The sequence below is a fragment of the Arachis stenosperma genome, chromosome 3 (assembly GCF_014773155.1).
Source record: "Arachis stenosperma cultivar V10309 chromosome 3, arast.V10309.gnm1.PFL2, whole genome shotgun sequence".
Lineage (NCBI taxonomy): Eukaryota > Viridiplantae > Streptophyta > Magnoliopsida > Fabales > Fabaceae > Arachis > Arachis stenosperma.
The window spans coordinates 167,416,489-167,435,110 of NC_080379.1; the positions used below are offsets into that span (position 1 = coordinate 167,416,489).

Genomic DNA, 18,622 nt, shown 5'->3' on the forward strand with positions numbered 1-18,622 from the left:
TCTCGGGTGTATTTTACAGTGTGTGTTTGGGTGTATTATGCAGATCTGTACGAAGACCGTCACATATGGGTTCCTATCTATCTGGACCACCACTTCTGGGCAGGGATGAGAAGCACACAAAGGAGCGAGAGCATGCATTCATTTTTTAACAAGTACATCACCCGTAACAGCTCGCTCATTCAGTTCGTCAAACAGTACGATAATTGCCTCGGAAGCAGGGAGCAAGCAGAGAGAGAATCAGATGCTGCAGATTTTCATACGGTCATACCATGTGCAACCAAATCCCCCATCGAAACTCAGTTTCAAGATGCGTACACCCAAGCAAAGTTTAGGAAAGTCCAAGCCCAATTCAGAGGAAAGGCGAATTGCATCACCAGATTAAAGAATTCTGCTCTAGGCTATTCAGTATACAAAGTTGGAGAACAAGTTTCCAGCTCAATATTGGACAAGTTCGCGGTTACCTACGACCAGTTGCAGCCGAGGTAAAATGCCAATGTTTATTATTCGAGTCGAGAGGGATACTGTGCCGTCACGCACTAAGCGTGTTAAGCTTCGAACAAGTAAGCCAAGTGTCCCCTAGGTACATACTGGAACGATGGAGCAAGAAGGTAAAGAGGCAACACACACATCAAGAGCAGCCACGACGAGCCACTAATTGAGCCAAGAAGCAAGAGGTTCGACCAACTTGTTTTCCGTTCGCAAAATATTTGCGAATTTGCCTCCGAATCAGAGGAGCTGACTGCAATTCTGCACCGTGCGTACGACAACGTCATGGCCGAGATGGAAGCAGTAAAAGCCAAAAGGAAGGGGACATCTTCTTTCCCACGAAGACGCCAACTTGGAATCCGTTAACGAGCTTCAAAGCCCGCCAAGGATTCGAACAAGAGGACGTCCAAAAAACAGGCTAGGTTCAAAGCTGGAGAAACAGATTGCAAATGCCACAAAGAAGAAGAAGACAAAAGTTTAAGCGAGGTAAATGTGATGTTCTTTAAATCTGTGGCGATTGAGTTTATTTTTCTAGTTAATTATTTAGCTAATGCGTGAGTGTTATTCAGATAAACCTGTTTGATGCTGCATCAGCGGCGCATTCAAGTAGCAGCCAATACCAGGGACAAGTTATAAATTATCAGTTCAGGGTACCAGCAGCAGGGGATAACTCTTTGGGTGTATAGTTATAGGGAGTATGGGTGTAAAATCCCTGTTACCTTTGGGTGTATTTTTGTTAATAGACAATTTACATATAGACACATATAGATACATAGAACAAAAGCTGTAAAAATTCACAGGTTATGGGCGTATTTTTCAGTTGATGTTTTTTTTATATTTTAGTAGTTGTAATTCATTCATTTTGAATACTGCACAGACAATTGGGTGTATATTATTACTCAACCTCGGGTGTATTATTAGACTAGCGTTGGGTGTAACAATTTATAATATGCGTATGCCTTGATTTTTTGCTTTATGTTTTACGACCTGTAATACAGTTTTTAAATACATCACAGACAGTTTATTAGCACAGATAGTTTAACTATGGGAAAAAATATACATTGAATAAATTGAATGGCAAACATTTACATCATTTGTTCAATTTACAAACTACCCAGTTTCTATATCCTCAGAATTAATCTGACAGAACGGACTCAATACAGAGGATGGCTTCGACAGCCTTATAGCACTACTCTCTCTAATTGCCTGATCTCTCTGTCTATTCAACTCACTAAATAGTATCCGGGAAGCATATTCCACTCTGTAGTGGTCCACCTCCTCCTACAATAAAAAAGTATGTTATGTTTAAACAGAAATATTAATTCAGTAAAGTAATACAGAGTTATATACTTCTAAAGACAGTTACCTGTGTCCAGTTATCCCATTCATACTTCCCCTTTTTAATGTTTTCCGGCTCTATTAACTCAAGCCACTTCATTACGTAAATAGCGCAGTCATAGCTGAAAACGAAGAAAATAAATTACAAATCTCATTTAGGAAAGTTTAAGGTTCAGAGTCACAAATCTATACCTTGTTTTTTGGCCTGAAATTTTAACATATGGGGCTTTAATTTCCTTCTCTTTTCGCCTTTCTCGAGAGGTTCCCGCCGGCATATGCTATCAATCTCGAAAATACATATCCCTTAAATACCAAACAAGTCAGTAATACACCCAAGTCAATTGACAAGACACACCCAACTTAATATGGAATATACACCCAATTGAATATGGAATACCCAATTGAATATAGAATATACACCCAACTCAACTTTCAAAACAGACGTATCTATTAAAGTAAAGAAGACAGAGGGAACTTACAGTGAATTTATTAATGTCCTTTCTCTCATGGCTTGGAGCTTTTTTGTGCAGCGGGTCAAGTATTTGACATTTCCGCGTTCTTGTATTTATCAGCCATAACCACCAATGTCCCGAGTGGCAAACAGGAGCAAAAATCTGAAAGATTGCCACATTTCAACAGTCTGTTATTTTACTTGGCATATAAGTAAATAAGCGTACTAACAAATTACGAAACAAAAACTTACATATGGATGCGAACTTAATTTTTTCCTATCTATGAAGGGAATGAAATTGGGGTAGGCTTCCACCCTGAATTCTCTGTTCGTTTTCGGAGATATGAATTCCCCCTTTGGGTGATCAGAAAGTGCCATGCTCTGCAAGAATTGCAATACAAGAAATGAAAACATGAACATAAACAACTTACACCCAATCTAAGCTAAAAAAATACACCCAAACCAATGCATAAAATACACCCAAAGTTCGTAGAAGTAACACTTACCACAATATCTGGAGGGAGACAGTATATTTGTGCATGAAACCTCTTTTCCTTTTTCTGGTTTAGGATGAGGCAGATGGCAGATACAACCTAGAAATCAATTTTAAATTAATAACCATTGCAGTTGACTTTGGTGTAAAAACATTAATGTTAGTCTAAAATTACCTGACATTCTATATCACTGTTTGCCTGGAGGGATGCAAGGTGCGTTCTCATCAAAATGTACTCTCCTTGGCCAGTCACAGTGCATATCTCCTCAAACTCGTTAGTATCGCCCTTTGCATCCTCCTTCAGTCTCGTCCCCCAGATGTAGCACTTTTCTTTCATATCATCCGGAATTTGATTTGTTCCCCCCGGTGTTTCAAACTTAGCAGAACTTTCTCCCCAGTCTCCCTCCGAATTTGCGGACTTTCGTCTTTTCCCTTTGCTAACTTTTGGACCAAACTGTCCAATTGTTCCAGTATAGTTGCAGTTTCTGGAGATTTTTCCCTTTCTGTCTCCTGCGTCGACGCCCCCTCCTGGCTTGAATCTGTCAATCCGAGGCTGAATGATGGCATCGGCAGATCTGTTTTAGGAACATAGCTTGCTGTCCGTGCCATCATCAACAGGGCAGCGTCCTCGGTGTCTGGATGACTGCATCAGTATGTATAAGAATGAGAGTAAGAATAAGAATATACGGATGACAAGTAAGGATTGATTCTAGTCTAATTAACTTACATTTTTGTTGGAGCTGGGGGAAGCTTGGGTGTTGTTTCTTGATGTTGTTTGGGGGTTTCAGGAGTGCTGCACAGTTGCACAAAATCGATCAGGAAGAGTATACACCCAACTCTTAGCAAATATACACCCAAACATTAAGCAAATATACACCCAATACTATTTTCTTACGTTTCTCTAGCCCCTTCAATCTGTAGCATAGGGGTTGGTTCGGAATCTGCGTCAGTGGTTGTTTGCTGGGATGGCGGCACAAAAATTGGATCGGGACTCTAAACAAGAATAAAAATGAAAGGTTAACAACATATTTGAAAATATTAAGGTTATAAGGTTGAAATATTCTTGCATATCTCACATTGCAAGCGCTTCCGACGGCGTTGTTCCCTAACAACCATCATATTCGAATCGTCCGGAGTCAACCTAAAATACATGCAAAGAAGGTCAACAAATACACCCGAACAATTCAAAAAGACGGGCTTTGTTTTTTGAGAACTTACATAGTTGCAGTTTTTGCTTTTTTTTGCTGCCTTTTTTTTCTTGAATAAAATAATAAAGGGCTTTTTTTTCTAAAAAAAATATATACAGAATTAGAAGTAGAAGTTATTAGAAGAAGAAAAGTAACGGTTATTTGAAAGAGAAATTACATGCTCTGAGACGGCAGGGTTACACTACTCTGTTCTGTGCGTCTTTGAGAGGAAGTATCATCACTTCCCAAGTTGACAGCCGGTAGTCTAAACAGATTTCATGTTATTCAAAACAAATATACATCCAACTTAGTGAACAAGATACACCCAACTTGATGCACAGAATACACCCATATTGTTTCACAGAATACATAACAAGATTTTATTAAATAATAAAGCTTCTTACGTTTCAGAGGACACATAGCGATCTTCTGTCGATCCCAGGTCAGGCTGGTTGTCCCTGCGAAACAAGATACAATTATTAGCAAACAAAAGACACCAAAATCTCAAATACACAGCACAGCAAGACATACCCCTCTGCAGCAGATTTACGAACGTTTTCCCCTAGCCATTCATCGAGTTCGTCACTCGATATTTCATATGTCTCACTACATTCATAAATAAGACGTTAACAAAAATAATTACGATGATAGACCATAGTATAGCTTACGAGGTACTGTACCCGTCAAAGTATTGATCTTCTTCAGGAGGTGAATCCTCCACAACTACTTTTTTCTTTTTTTGTGGTGTTCTGGGTGAAAAAAAAACAGTACCAATCAGAAATAAAAAATTAATTTTATCACAGAATTTATCCAAAGAAGTGCTTACTCTTTTGGAGTTGTTTTTGTTTCTTTCTTTTTCTTCTCCTTCTGCAGGCAATGATTCTTCGCTCCTATAAGTCAATAACAGACGCTTCAGTTAATACACGAAATCTTTATAACGAAGCCAAAAGAAAGGAGTAATAATTTCAGGACATTACTCGTCACTTGGTTCAGATTCAGATTCTGAATCAGAATCCGACTCCTCTTCCCTCTGCTTTCTTTTCTTGAGTCCATTCTGCAGGCAAACAATCATCATTAGAACATACTAAAAATACACCCAATTGAATTCATGAGACACACCCAACTGAGTATACAATATACACCCAACGCAACAAAAGAAACACCCCTGCTTAATAAGCTACATACACCCAACGTGGACAAGCAAAATACACCCAAACCCTATAAAGAAATTACACCCAAGTATGGTACTTACTTTTTCCCTTTTTGCCGGGGTGTTTAATTCCCGAATCCTCCGAGTCTTCTTGAGCCTCAGACTCAGAGGTAGAAGTGTCACTCTCGGTAGTTTCTGTCTCCGAAGACGATGTTGAGCTCGCCTTCCTTTTTTTTGTTTTTTTTATTTCCTGTTCTTTTTGTTTTTTTTTTTTTTTTTTTCTCATTTTTTCTTTTGTCTCTGCCAAATTCAGAATCCCCTGAAACATGAGATATTTTAGTTAGCACCATTAGGGTAAATAAAGTACACTAACTTATTATGATTACTCACCAAAGTTTCCTCTCTCTCTTCATTCATTCTTTTCACCAACTGCTCCTTAGTCCAGTTGGCAATCCATGGCTTTGGTGGTCTTTCACCCCTGTTGTTGCGTTTGTTTTTTGAAAGGTGAAAGTAGATTATCATCAGGGCGAAGAGGCAGCCATTGATTGCCTTCTTCTTCTTCTCCTGGTAGTCTGTTATGCCCCTGATCATGAAGGTCAAGACATGCCCCCCCCCAGTTTCTCTCCTCTATGCCCTCCATCTCAAAAATCGGGACCAGGTGCACCGGCGATATTTTGTTTATCGTCGTTGGCAAAAGGAACGCCATCTGTATGTAGAGGATGAATATCCTCTTGAACATCAGGCGTTCCTCTTCGTTGCCAACGCCGATTTCCATCATTTCATCGGTAAGACTTTTGAGGGTCTTACCCTGGAATCTTTTATAAATTATTTGTCAGATTCAGAAAGTTTCTTGTAGTCAACTTTCTCAGGAAATAGATCTCCTACAAAAAGGAAAACAACAAAGCAACCAAGTCAGTTCAGATACACCCAAGCATCAGGTTAATATACACCCAAGCAACAACTTAATATACATCTATAATTTTTAGCTAATTACCTGTTGCATTGATGCCAAGCGCATCACCTATTTTTTTCGGGGTTATATGGAAAGAACCATATCCTGTCCTCAGTTTGTTCTCCCCAAGTTTGAAGTTTTTGCCAACTCTCTCAAGAGTTGGTGATCCACCCTCAGTGGTGGGATGTGCATCAACCCACCGAATCCAAGATCCCTGACAATGGCCTTCTTCTCCTCAGTCATGTTTCTGAACTTATCATTCAGGAGATGTGTGGCACATTTGAGGTCTTTGGTTTGGTTCTTGCTGCCATTTTCTCTGAAACTAAAAATACACCCAAAGACATCAGTAATATACACCCATATATATATGACTCAGACACCCATTGATAACACCCCCATTGATAACAGTACACCCATTGAAGATACACCCAAGACAGAGATCGCAAGATACACCCATTCATAACAAGATACACCCATTCAAACAAGATAAACACCCTTGATTACAGATTACATACACACCATAGATATTATTCAGATACATCCATATAGATATCAGACAGATATCACTCAGCCATGCTTCAATATAAAGCCACATTACAAGGTTAAGCAGTTTACACCCCCGAATATACGAAATAAACCCCCAAAAAATCAACAAAAATAGCAGGAGAACTTAGAACGACGTAGAACTAAGAAGAACGACGTATAACTCAGAAGAACGACGTATAACAAAGAAGCAACAGTAACAGTAAACCCTATCAGAACGACGTAGAAGAAAAGTAAAATATACAGTATTTTAATGCACTTACGTTGAGTATTCTTGGTTTGTTTTTTCTTCAGATTCTTCTTCACAGAGAGGTTGATGGTGTTTTGATGCAGTTTTCGAACTACGATTTCTATATTTTGAAAGTTGATCTTCGCTCGAAAATGAGAGGGTTTCGTTGATTTGAAAGTGCCTTGAGAAATGGAAGAAGTGGAAGAAGTGGAAGAGTCTCCCATACGTAACCGTTCGAATGCTGAGCGCGTGATTTGGACGCGGCATCTTATCTCTCTTTCGTGCGCGTGTTTCGTGTTTGGGCTGGGCCAACTTGGTTGCTTGTATGCTTGTATGTGTAGCAGGCCCGAAATGCGAAACCCCAACGGACACGATATTTGATTAGACGGTTGAGAAATTTGAATCACGTCAGTTTTAGAAAATCACGTCGGCCACAAGTCCGAGTTCAAATACTCGAATCCAACTCAAAAGCAAAATAGATCGGACTCGAGTAGGGGCACTGTTCATACCCTAACCCAATACTATGGCCCAGGTCCAAACACACCAAAAGGCCCAATTTAAAGATTGGCACTACCCACCGACCTCAGAAGAAGTCGGATTCAACACAGACTCCACCTCAAAGAAATCGGGTTTGAAGGATAACTGGCAGATAACACTTATTCAAATAAGTAACTGCCCCTAAAATTTCTCAACCCACTTCCAGAAGCCATATCTCAACTACCCCCAAGATAAAGGGATGGTTATCCACCTTAAAAGGTGACACTACTCCAACGGTGATTATTGGATCACCACTATAAATACACTGACACCCTCAGGTGTCTCTAAGTTCTAATGCTCTTTAAACCTGTTTACCCCCTTTGCTGACTTAGGTATCGGAGTGTCTTTGCAGGTACCACCTCCCATTCTTTCACATACACAAGTCGGACGGCGGTTCCCAGACACAAACCAAGTCGGAGACCACCTCCTCACATACACAAGTCGGACGGCGGCTCCCAAACACAAACCAAGTCGGAGACCACCTCTTCTTTGACGTTTGGGCCAACCTTTCAAGCCCAATTCATCAATCTCAGGTTACCATTGTAACACGTCTAATCAATTAAATTATTAGAAAATACGATTTTTCTGACGTTTACAGATGTAACGAATCAAAGTTAAAAAAAAAATCGTTGATTTGTATTGCCAAAATATATATAAAGGTCCGATTAATAAAGATTTATTTTATTATTGTTTTTGTTTCTAATTATTAATAAATTTGATAAATGAATAATAAAATAATAATTTATTAAATAAAAGATAAATTTAATAATTAAATAATATATAAAAAATTAAATTATAATTAAAATTAAATAAAAACTATTGAATAATTATTAAAAAATTTGAAAAATATTTTTTGTTACTGATTCTCCAAACGTTTTGGGACCGTGACGGAAGTTATTATCATCCATGTCAAGTGGTTTGTGCTTATCCATTTGGAAAGCTTCAAGAATGGTTCTGTCGGTTCAAAATAATCACGATTCACGCATGCTCATGAGCTGCTACTCACTTCTATCGTGATTTTACTTTTGCTTGGCCCCGCTGTTGGTTTAATTTTCTACAGTGAATTCTCATATATTTAATTCATTAATTATTATTATTATTATTATTATTATTATTATTATTATTATTATTAGTAGTAGTAGTAGTAAAAAAAATATTTTCAAAATAAAAAATGAGTAAAATGAAAAATGAAATTTCATTACTGTATATGAGATTTAATGTTAGGGCATTATTGTTTCCAGAATTTCTTACATACCTCAGTATTTATATTTAGTCTTAAGAAGATTCGAAAAAAAAAAATTTAAAATTTTTAAGTTGATAAATATTTAATTTGAGTCTCTCTTTTGTTTTGAATAAATTTAAAAAAAATAATATTTAAAATTTTTAAGTTAGTAAAAAACCAATGTATGTAACTATTTAATATTGAGAATGTTTAAAAAAATAATATCTAATAATTTTTTTTCACGTTATTGAGATATTATTAGTTCTGTATCAATCATCCACCAAAGATATAATTGTTACACTTTGAACGGATCATCACATAATATTATTGTTGCCATCTGAATAGCCATCTCACTATTATTAAATAAAACTTATTGGCCCAATCTTTGTATCGGCTCCCCAAGACGCCAAAGGCTTGGCTCTAACAATGAGTTCGCAAAATGACAAAAACACGTGGATGTGCCAACAATTCATCTGCACCCTTAGATAGTCTCGCATGGCGGCCTGATATAATAGTGTAGTACAGCAGGCAATACTTTTATGATTCCGAATAGGAATAATATACCACCAAGTTAACCCAAAAGTGTATTCTCATTGTCATATAAACCCTCTTTGAGGTCGTCAATATGATCATCAAGCACAAACAATTTAAAACAATGGCAACCACCAATATCTCCATGTTCCTTCTTCCCATAGTCCTGCTTCTCATATGGGTGTCTCCTGCAGCACTCTCCTGCAGCCCACATGAGAAGAAAGCCCTCCTCCAAATAAAGCAAGAACTGGGCAACCCAAGCATGCTCTCATCCTGGAACGCATCCACCGACTGCTGCTCCTGGGGCACTGTACAAGTAGAATGCTCCAACACCAAACCTTACCATGTCAGTCAACTAGAGCTCTATGGGCTGGACCTCCCCGGCCCAGTTAACATCCCTCCCTCCATATTCAACCTTCTTGATCTTGAACAACTCTCCCTATTTGAAATGCCCAACCTAACAGGCCCAATACCTTCCCAGATCACAAACCTAAAAAAGCTTCAGATCCTCTACATATTCAGCACCAGCGTCTCAGGCCCGATACCCGACTCCCTGGCCCAAATCAAGACTCTCTGGTCCATTAACCTCTACGGCAACAACCTCTCCGGCACACTCCCTCCCTCTCTCCCCTCACTACCAACCATCCACGTGATCTTTCTCGATAATAACAGGATCTCCGGCCCAATCCCAGACTCGTATGGTTCTTTCGCGTCAAAGAACCTGGTGACGCTGGCTATGTCTCACAACTTGCTATCGGGGAAGATTCCGGCGTCGCTGAAAGGGCTGGACGTGTATTTTCTGGATCTGTCATGGAACAGGCTTGAAGGCGATGGGTCGGTGCTGTTCGGAGCGGAGAAATCTACCGAAGACATAAGGCTTGCTGGAAATTTGTTTTCGTTTGATATCGGGAAAGTGGAGTTTGGTAGGAACATATCGAGGCTGAATCTGAAGCACAATCGCATTTACGGGAAGCTCCCTGAGGGACTGACGAAGCTGCAGCATTTAACGAGATTGAATGTGAGCTATAATCAACTGTGTGGACCCATTCCCCAAGGGGGCAGGCTGCAAGGCTACTTCCCCATTGATGCGTCTTCCTTCGCAAGTAACAAGTGCTTGTGTGGGCCACCCCTCCCTCCATGCAAGTGATCTCGTGTTGAATAAGTACTTGTCCACGCGCCACTTTTTATTTTTAGTGTGGGAGAGAGAAGAGTGTATCTCTCAAAATGTGACAAGAGGGAGTTACAAATTAGTGTCTTAGTGCCTCGGATTTGTTTTGTTTTTTTCCAAAACAATCATAATGTTAAAATTAGACCGTTCGATTTTTATTTTAAAAAATAAAAAAATAAAAAATACAAAATATATCTTACAATTTGTAATTTTTTTTAAATAAATGGAACCTTTTAATTTGTAGTTTATTTTTTTTTTAAATAAATTAAACTGTTCATTTGAATAAAATACTATATAAAAAGAACATCTAATCTTTCAATAACAATATATTACACATATATTTAACCAATATAAAAAAATTAATCATATTATTTTGTATCATTTTAATAAATATATAATATAAAATTTATAAATTAATTATTAAATACCAAAAAATTAAATAAAAATTATTAACAAATTAAATTTAATAATTTAATGAGTACAAATAAATATTATTACTATATATTATTAAAAAAATTTAAATTGTAGAGACCGTTGCCCACAACAGTAGTAATAAATCCGTCCTGGTCATTGCTTATCAGAGAATTTCACAAGATGTTTTTAGAGCAAAAAATAATGTCTACTGTCTAGTCTAAAAGGTTTAGTTGTGTCTCCTGTTTTTAACCATGTGCCATATTTGATGGGGATATATATATGTGGCACGTGTAGCTACAAAGATGGCAAAGATAAAAGTCTTGTCCAAATTAATTCTCATAATTTTGGAACGCCCCTTAACAGGTATTTGTTAATAAAGATAATAACATTAACTATTAGTGGACTAATTGTGGACTAATTGAAGATAAGAAACATTATTAAGCATCAAGATTAGAGTGACATTTCTGTTAAATTATCTATCTATCTATTACATAACGGGGTCATCACAGCTAAATATGGTTGGGCGAAAAGTGGGTGGGGGGAAAGTGTATGTGTATCTCAATTTGCATGTGGCCCTAGCAATGACATTTTTACATTGCAAAAGCGGGGCCAAGACAAACAAAAGAAAACTCGCTATAAAAGTGATGAGAAAGAAACAGCTCAGCATGATTTATGATAAACTCAAAGAATCGCTCCCTAACTTTTCCATGGATAAGCACAATACTCAAATCACCCACAGAATCGTTCCGAAACTTTCCATGGATAAGCGTAATACTCAAACCACTAGGATTATGAAACGACGACGACTTTGAAGTTTTCTTTCGAATCAACTTTGAAAGAAAAATATCAGACATATTGTACAACTTATACTTAATATTTATTTTAGGAAGAAATATGTGTATATTTAATTTTTTTTTATTCTTGTGTCATGAATAAGCAGTCTAATTAATTTTTTTGTCTTGTCAGGATAAAAGATTAAGAAGCTTTATACTTAGTGTTAGGTAAATAATTAATAATTATCTTGAACAATATAAATAACTATCAATCAAATAATAATACATTATATTTTAATTTAATACTATTAATTAAATTTAAAATTAATTTATTCTTTTAATAACTCTATTAATTTATATTATTCATATATTATTATTTAAAAATATTGTTAGTTACCTATATTTTTCCTGTTTTAAATCATTCAAGTATATATAAAAGGTACATTCTCTGATGATTTCTGTAGATGTAATTAGCGATGGTCATAAATTGACTCGCGAATAGTGCAATAACATCTGACATAGCCGATTATGCATCGAAGTAAGCCTAATGTTAAGAAAGATTACGTTAAAAGTAAGTAACTTTTTAACTTTAACTTTGGTGACAAAAATAAAATTTGACACCGAAATATAATCTTTTGAACATAGAAGTTTAACTGGATTGACAAAAATAAAAAAGAAGTTAGATAGAATGGCCATAGAAAAAAATAATATATGAACACAATTTTTCAAATTTAGGTGGAAGATCTTTTCTGTTACTTTGCTGACAACAGCAACCCTCCAACGAGGATGAGGATCACGCTGATACTTTTATTGACGTACAACTTCAATGTCAATGTCTATCATCTGTCCTCTTCTTGATGAAGTCTAATGAAATACTAACTGTTGGAAGTGAAAATGCTCAATCTTTTCATACATGAACACCAGTCATACCAAGAATTTAGTTTTTCATTCACTCTTTTTCACCCTAAGACAGTCTACGCACTTTTCAAAGTCCGCAAATATTGGTAACCATCGAAAATAGATTAGGTTGTTCGATTTGTCCATTTAACTTTCAATCATAATAAAATATAACACCTCACATTCTGTTAGAGTGTCTGTGGATCATCCGTCTCAGGCATATGGCGGATACAATTCTGAAACTATGTAAATTTTAATGAGAAGGACTATTTCTTCTGCGTCCCCTGCTGCACAATCACGGGAGACTTAGCACCGAGCAGTCGCTTCATTAACTCCCATATCTCAATGTCGTACTATCTGTAAAAATCACGAAAGCACCTCCTACTGGCTCTCCGTGCGTGCGTAGTCTTAGGTGGTACGCAACGTCTTGTAGGATGATAGTGGCCTCACTTCATGGTAGGTGAAACGTGTGGGTTTTCGGACGCTAGTGCTCCACGAATGTCGTAATCAAAGAATTGTACCTGACAGGCACCATGCCACCGAAGCTAGCCTCCCTCAAATACGAGACGATGGCGTCCGGTGATGGAAGCGTGTGACTCACTCGTCGAGGTAGAAGTAAGCGAGGATTCTGACAAAAAATAAATGATTACAATTAAAAAAAAAAATTATATACATGCATGACATAACAAATTGAATTAACTATTATATACATTTATTTAACAGAAATTTACACCTATGTACTAATTGAATTTATGTCAATAAAATTTTTTATGTTAATATTTACTTAATTAATTAATAAATATTTGCTCAATACGTTATTTAAAATAAAAACATTCACTAAAATAATTAATAATCTAATAATTAAATTTTTATTTAATAATTTAATTTAGATAAATATAAAATTACATAATTGTTTACTTAAATTAAAAAATATCTTTTACTTGAATAATTAATAACTAAATTAAGAAATTAAAAAATATCTAACCAATAAACTAAAATTAACGATTAAAAAACATCTACCCAAATATTTAGTATTTAAATTAATAATTATGTAATTAAAAATTTAATTATAAAAAATAAGAATCACATTCTTAAAATTATATTTTATTATTGATTTTGTTAACGATATAAATTATATTCTAATTCTTGATAACTATCCTACTAATAATAATAATAATAATAATAATAATATAAACATCAAAATAATAAAACTAATTGTCAAGTTAACCATCTCAGCATAGTGTCATGTCACATTTAATTAATTGATGTCCTAAAATATATCTTATTATTCCATTATTTACAATATCTGTTGTCATTGGTTCCAATAAAGTAAATGGAGCACACAGAAAATTTTCCAACAGGTTATGCCTATCTTTGATATTCTACTATGGAGACTTTATATTTATCAGCTAGAGCATATAGGTAGTATATAGAGCAGGCCACACCACTATACCAATAACATACCATCGTATTCCTTATTAACCCAAAAGTCGATTCCCGACATTATATAAAGTCATATCAGGCTCTCAGCACAACAAAAGAATGGCAAGCAGCACCACCACATCCATCACTATATTTATTCTACCCATATTCCTATTGACATGTCTTTTTCCTATAGTACTCTCAGAAAAGTGCAGCCCACACGAAAAGAAAGCGCTCCTCCAGATTAAGCAAGAACTGGGCAACCCAAGTATGCTCTCCTCTTGGAACGCATCCACCGACTGCTGCTCCTGGAACGGGATACAAGTAGAATGCTCCAACACCAAACCTTACCATGTCAGCCAACTAGAGCTCTATGGGCTGGACCTCCCCGCCCCAGTTAACATCCCTCCCTCCATATTCAACCTTCTTGATCTTGAGCAACTCTTCTTATTTGAAATGCCCAACCTAACAGGCCCAATACCATCCCAGATCACAAATCTCAAAAAGCTTAGCATCCTCTACATATTCAGCACCAACGTATCAGGCCCAATACCCGACTCCCTGGCCCAAATTAAGACCCTCTGGTCCGTTAACCTTTCCGGCAATAACCTCTCGGGAAAACTCCCTCCTTCTCTCCCCTCACTACCAACTATTAGCGTCATCTTTTTCAAAGGTAACAGGATCTCTGGCCCAATTCCCGACTCGTACGGTTCCTTCGTGTCGAAAAACCTGTCGACGCTGACTCTGTCTCACAACATGTTGTCCGGGAAGATTTCAGCGTCGTTGCGGGGGCTGGACGTGAGTTTTCTGGATCTGTCATGGAATAAGCTTGAAGGCGATGGGTCGGTACTGTTTGGGGCGGAAAAATCGACGGCGGAGATAAGCCTTGCTGGGAACTACTTGTCGTTTGATATCGGGAAAGTAGAGTTTGGTAGGAACATATCGAGGCTGAATCTGAAACACAATCGCATTTACGGTAAGCTCCCTGAGGAGCTGACGAAGCTGCCGCATTTGACGAGATTGAATGTGAGCTATAATCAACTGTGTGGACCCATTCCGCAAGGGGGCAGGTTGCAAGGGTACTTCCCCATTGATGCATCTTCTTTCGCAAATAACAAGTGTTTGTGCGGGCCACCCCTCTCTCCATGCAAGTGATCTCCTATGTCCGAGGCTCCTAGCCGTTGGAGGGTAACTTTTGATGGAACTGGAACATAAGGATGATGAAATTGCGATGTAATCCTTGCTGATTATTGTGTAAGATATTTTAAGATCAAAATTCGTACTTTACTTTAAAATTAGAGGTTACTGTTCTGTATATATGTTGTCTCACAGTTGCAAGTTGCAACATCAGTTAAGCAATATGTAAATTCAATCGAAGCATTTTCAAAGTAATGCACGTGTTTAAACTTTAAACTATTTTAGTAAAAAAAGTTAAAGTTTATTTTATATCAAAATTAAACAAAACTACATCAAATTAAAAAAAAATACATATATGTTTTAAGTGACCTCGTGATAAAAATAACTAAAATTATCTTCACATCAAAATACAAATTCAACAATTGTCATGTATCATGTTACAGTTCAATCCAAAAAGTAATTACAAAAGAATAATTCTCCCTGCCAAAATAATTTTACATCTAAGTTCGTCCAAATGAATTGAGATATGCATCGTCCAAGTGATTTGAGATAGGCGTTTCTTTTTCTTGTTTTCTTCTCCTATTGCGCCACTTTTTTTCTTTTTCTCTTCTTCTTATTATTTTTCAATTTCATTATCGTCGTCACCAACAACACCTTTTCCTCTTCTTCCTCCTCCTCCTATTGGAATTTCGTCTCCTCCTTCCTTTTCATCCTTCTCCTTCATCATCATCATCATCATAATCATCATTGTTATCATCATTGTCTTCTTCTAATATGTATCATGGTTATCGTTACATCGAATTCGAATTTATATAATGAATAATTTTTGGTTCATTTGGTATTATACAATTGTTTTGTTTTGAGCTAATTTTCGGTTCATTCGAGACGCAAATGTTTCTGAATTCAAATTTATATAATAGACAATTTTCGATTCATTTGGTATTATACAATGGTGTTGTTTTGATAATATTTTCGGTTCATTCGAGATCCAAGTGTTTCTGAATTCGAATTTATATAATGAACCATTTTCGGTTCATTTGTTATTATATAATAGTTTCGTTTTGATAATATTTTCGATTCATTCGATCACCACAGAGAATCAGAATCAATAAAGATGCATGTTAGTAAAATGTTGGTGTTGTTGGTGATGACGATATTGATGATGGAGGAGGAAGAAGAAAAAGGAGAAGGAGATCAAAGAAATTCAAATAAAAAAGAAACAGGAGGATAAGAAGGAGGAGGAGGAGGAGATGGATATGGTGGTATGGCGGTGGTGACAATGACAATAATGAAAAAAAATGAAGAAAAAGGAGAATGAGAAGAAGAAGAAGAAGCAGGAGGAGGAGGAGAGAAAGAAGAAGAAGAATACGAAGTCCTGTAGCATAAACTAAATGACTTGGATGAACTTGGATGTAAAATTGCTTGGATGTGTAGTGGGACTCATTACAAAAACGGTTTTGCTAGGAAGACAATGACTTTTGTGAACAACATAAACAATGAGTTCTAGAATTGACCTAATAAAGTAAAAAAATACTCTACCCCTAAATTACCTCATAAACCCTAACATTAGGATAACCATCCGCACACCTAGTAAATTGAACTAGCCATTGTTAACTGTACATGAGTAAAGCGAATCAAAAGGAATAACCACCATCCAACGAAGAATCAACAAAATCATCTGCATACCTATTAAATTGAACATCTAATATATCAATTGTTCACATTGTTCAGTATTCTCATTGTCTCCCTATATTTTTCCTTACAAAAAATTGATCGGATAGAAATAAATTCTTAAGGTAAAATACTATTTTGGTCTCTAATATTTGGGTAAATTCTATTTTGGTCTTTAACATTTTAATCGTCCTATTTTAATCCCAAAACGTTTAAAATGACATCAATGTTATCCCACTGTTAAATTTTTCACTATCAGTTAATGAAATTGATGTAATATTAATAATGCTTTTGTTAAAACTATGTTTACTCAACCTCTTTCTTTCGCCTTTATCCTCTCAACAAACGCAAATCTCATTTTCCTACTCTCTTTGGGACGGAGAAACCGACGGAGGAAATAAACCTTGGTGTGAACTACTTGTCGTTTGATATCGGAAAAGTGGAGTTTGGCAGGAACATAACGAATCTGATTCTGAATCAAAATCGGATATATGGGAAGCTCCCTGAAGGACTGGCGAAGCTGCAGCCTTTGGCAAGATTGAATGTTAGCAATAATCTCATGTGTGGACTTATTCCGCAAGGGGGCAGGTTGCAGAGGTACCTCCACATTGAGTTGTGTGGGCTACCCCTCTCTCCATGCAAGTGACAATCCTGCTACGTAACCAATAAGGATTGTACTAATTCCTATCAACTCTTGTTTATGGCTGTGTTTAATAGAAGTGTCTTTGTGGATGTGTCTAATAGAATTGTCTTTTTTATGGCTGTGTCTAATAGAAGTGTCTTTGTAGATGTGTCTCCTTATATATGTATCTTTTAATAGAGGTGTCTTTGATCAGATTGAGAAGGTAGAAACGAGATAGAGGGAACGCGTTGCGGTAGACGGCGGCGATGCAGATCACGAGAGGGAAGATGCCACGGTGATACTGCGGAATAGAAAATTGCGCATGCAAAGCGCGCGTTGCAGCAACGGAAATTGGTTGCGGAGGGCACCGACAGTGCCCAGAGAATCATCGGGGTGGAGGCCACGGCGGTGGCGCAGATGCGAACCACGGCACGCATTCGAAGCATTGCAACTAATGGCGCGATGCAGCAGTGACAACTCCATGGGAGGGGTCCATGTGGCAGTGAAGACGACGGTACAGTAGCGGAGGAAATGCGACGCGACGATCACGGAGACGTAATATGGGCAGTGACTTTGTGAAGAGCATGTTCGGCACGTCGTGCAAGGACAGCAACAGTGGAGGCAGAGGATGCAATGCTGGGGTGAGGGAGAACGCAGGGACGAGTAATGACGACACAATTAGGGGTTGCTGTCGAAGAGGGTTGGGTGACACCTTCCTGAATTCACGTCGCAGATCTCTTCGGTGCGGTTATAAATTCTTATAATTCAATTTTTTTATTAATTTAGGTCAATTTAATGCTAATTGTAATTAAAATATAATAATTAATTATTGTTGATAATAAATTGGCAGATAGTATATTGGTACTCTATACTTTTTTCTTTTGATAAATTTATAAACAAAATATTTTACAAATGTTTATGTTTATATAAAATTAATTAAAATCAAACAAGAAAAAAAAAACCAGCAGATTATTCAGCTTACACAATTATATTTACTTAGCTACGAACCCCCACATGCAACACACAAGAATATCTATCTATACATACACTTTATAAACATCCAAGTTCTCATCACAGCTAATAAGTGTCATCCTGACATGTTTGACCATTTCATTCAACAAGAAGATGCATGGAGGCCAATCCATAGAATAGTAAAGAGCTAGCAAAGGTGGCAATGCAAGTAGCCATAGCCGTGAACCCCACAAGTCCCTTTCGGCTTCGATGAACAGCTAGTTAAATATTGACAAAATCATTATAATTTTCATTACCGTAAGTCCGTAACATTATGCATAAATGCAACTGGATGCTGCTGTAACATTATAAATAAATAAACGTATGCCTTCATTACCTTCACAGGCAACAAAAGCCAGATTGGAATCAACAATAATCAGCATATATA

At 36.9% G+C, this 18,622-nt stretch overlaps 3 protein-coding genes and 2 long non-coding RNA genes across 5 annotated transcripts; 2 read left to right on the forward strand and 3 right to left on the reverse strand.

Annotated features, from left to right (window-relative positions):
• Positions 1–1,654: 1,654 nt before the first annotated feature.
• Positions 1,655–2,066, reverse strand: LOC130967354 (uncharacterized). Its single transcript, XR_009081322.1, has 3 exons — positions 2,017–2,066; positions 1,853–1,946; positions 1,655–1,767 (listed from the first exon to the last, which is right to left on the reverse strand). It is a non-coding gene; the product is annotated as an uncharacterized LOC130967354 (long non-coding RNA).
• A 21-nt stretch (positions 2,067–2,087) lies between these two features.
• On the reverse strand, positions 2,088–2,693 carry LOC130966489 (uncharacterized). Its single transcript, XR_009081272.1, has 3 exons — positions 2,528–2,693; positions 2,304–2,438; positions 2,088–2,127 (listed from the first exon to the last, which is right to left on the reverse strand). It is a non-coding gene; the product is annotated as an uncharacterized LOC130966489 (long non-coding RNA).
• Positions 2,694–3,812: 1,119 nt separating this feature from the next.
• LOC130967259 (uncharacterized) lies at positions 3,813–5,027 on the reverse strand. Its single transcript, XM_057892077.1, has 7 exons — positions 4,940–5,027; positions 4,782–4,845; positions 4,636–4,704; positions 4,487–4,561; positions 4,360–4,413; positions 4,134–4,220; positions 3,813–3,909 (listed from the first exon to the last, which is right to left on the reverse strand). The coding sequence occupies exons 1-7, from the start codon at positions 5,025–5,027 to the stop codon at positions 3,813–3,815; spliced, it is 534 nt and encodes a 177-aa protein (XP_057748060.1).
• Positions 5,028–8,970: 3,943 nt separating this feature from the next.
• On the forward strand, positions 8,971–10,511 carry LOC130967264 (polygalacturonase inhibitor 2-like). The gene has a single exon (XM_057892083.1). It carries the CDS (start codon positions 9,214–9,216, stop codon positions 10,264–10,266), a length of 1,053 nt encoding a protein of 350 aa, XP_057748066.1. The 5' UTR covers positions 8,971–9,213; the 3' UTR covers positions 10,267–10,511.
• A 3,281-nt stretch (positions 10,512–13,792) lies between these two features.
• LOC130970062 (polygalacturonase inhibitor 1-like) lies at positions 13,793–15,091 on the forward strand. The gene has a single exon (XM_057896020.1). It carries the CDS (start codon positions 13,914–13,916, stop codon positions 14,946–14,948), a length of 1,035 nt encoding a protein of 344 aa, XP_057752003.1. The 5' UTR covers positions 13,793–13,913; the 3' UTR covers positions 14,949–15,091.
• The last annotated feature ends 3,531 nt before the right edge of the window (positions 15,092–18,622 follow it).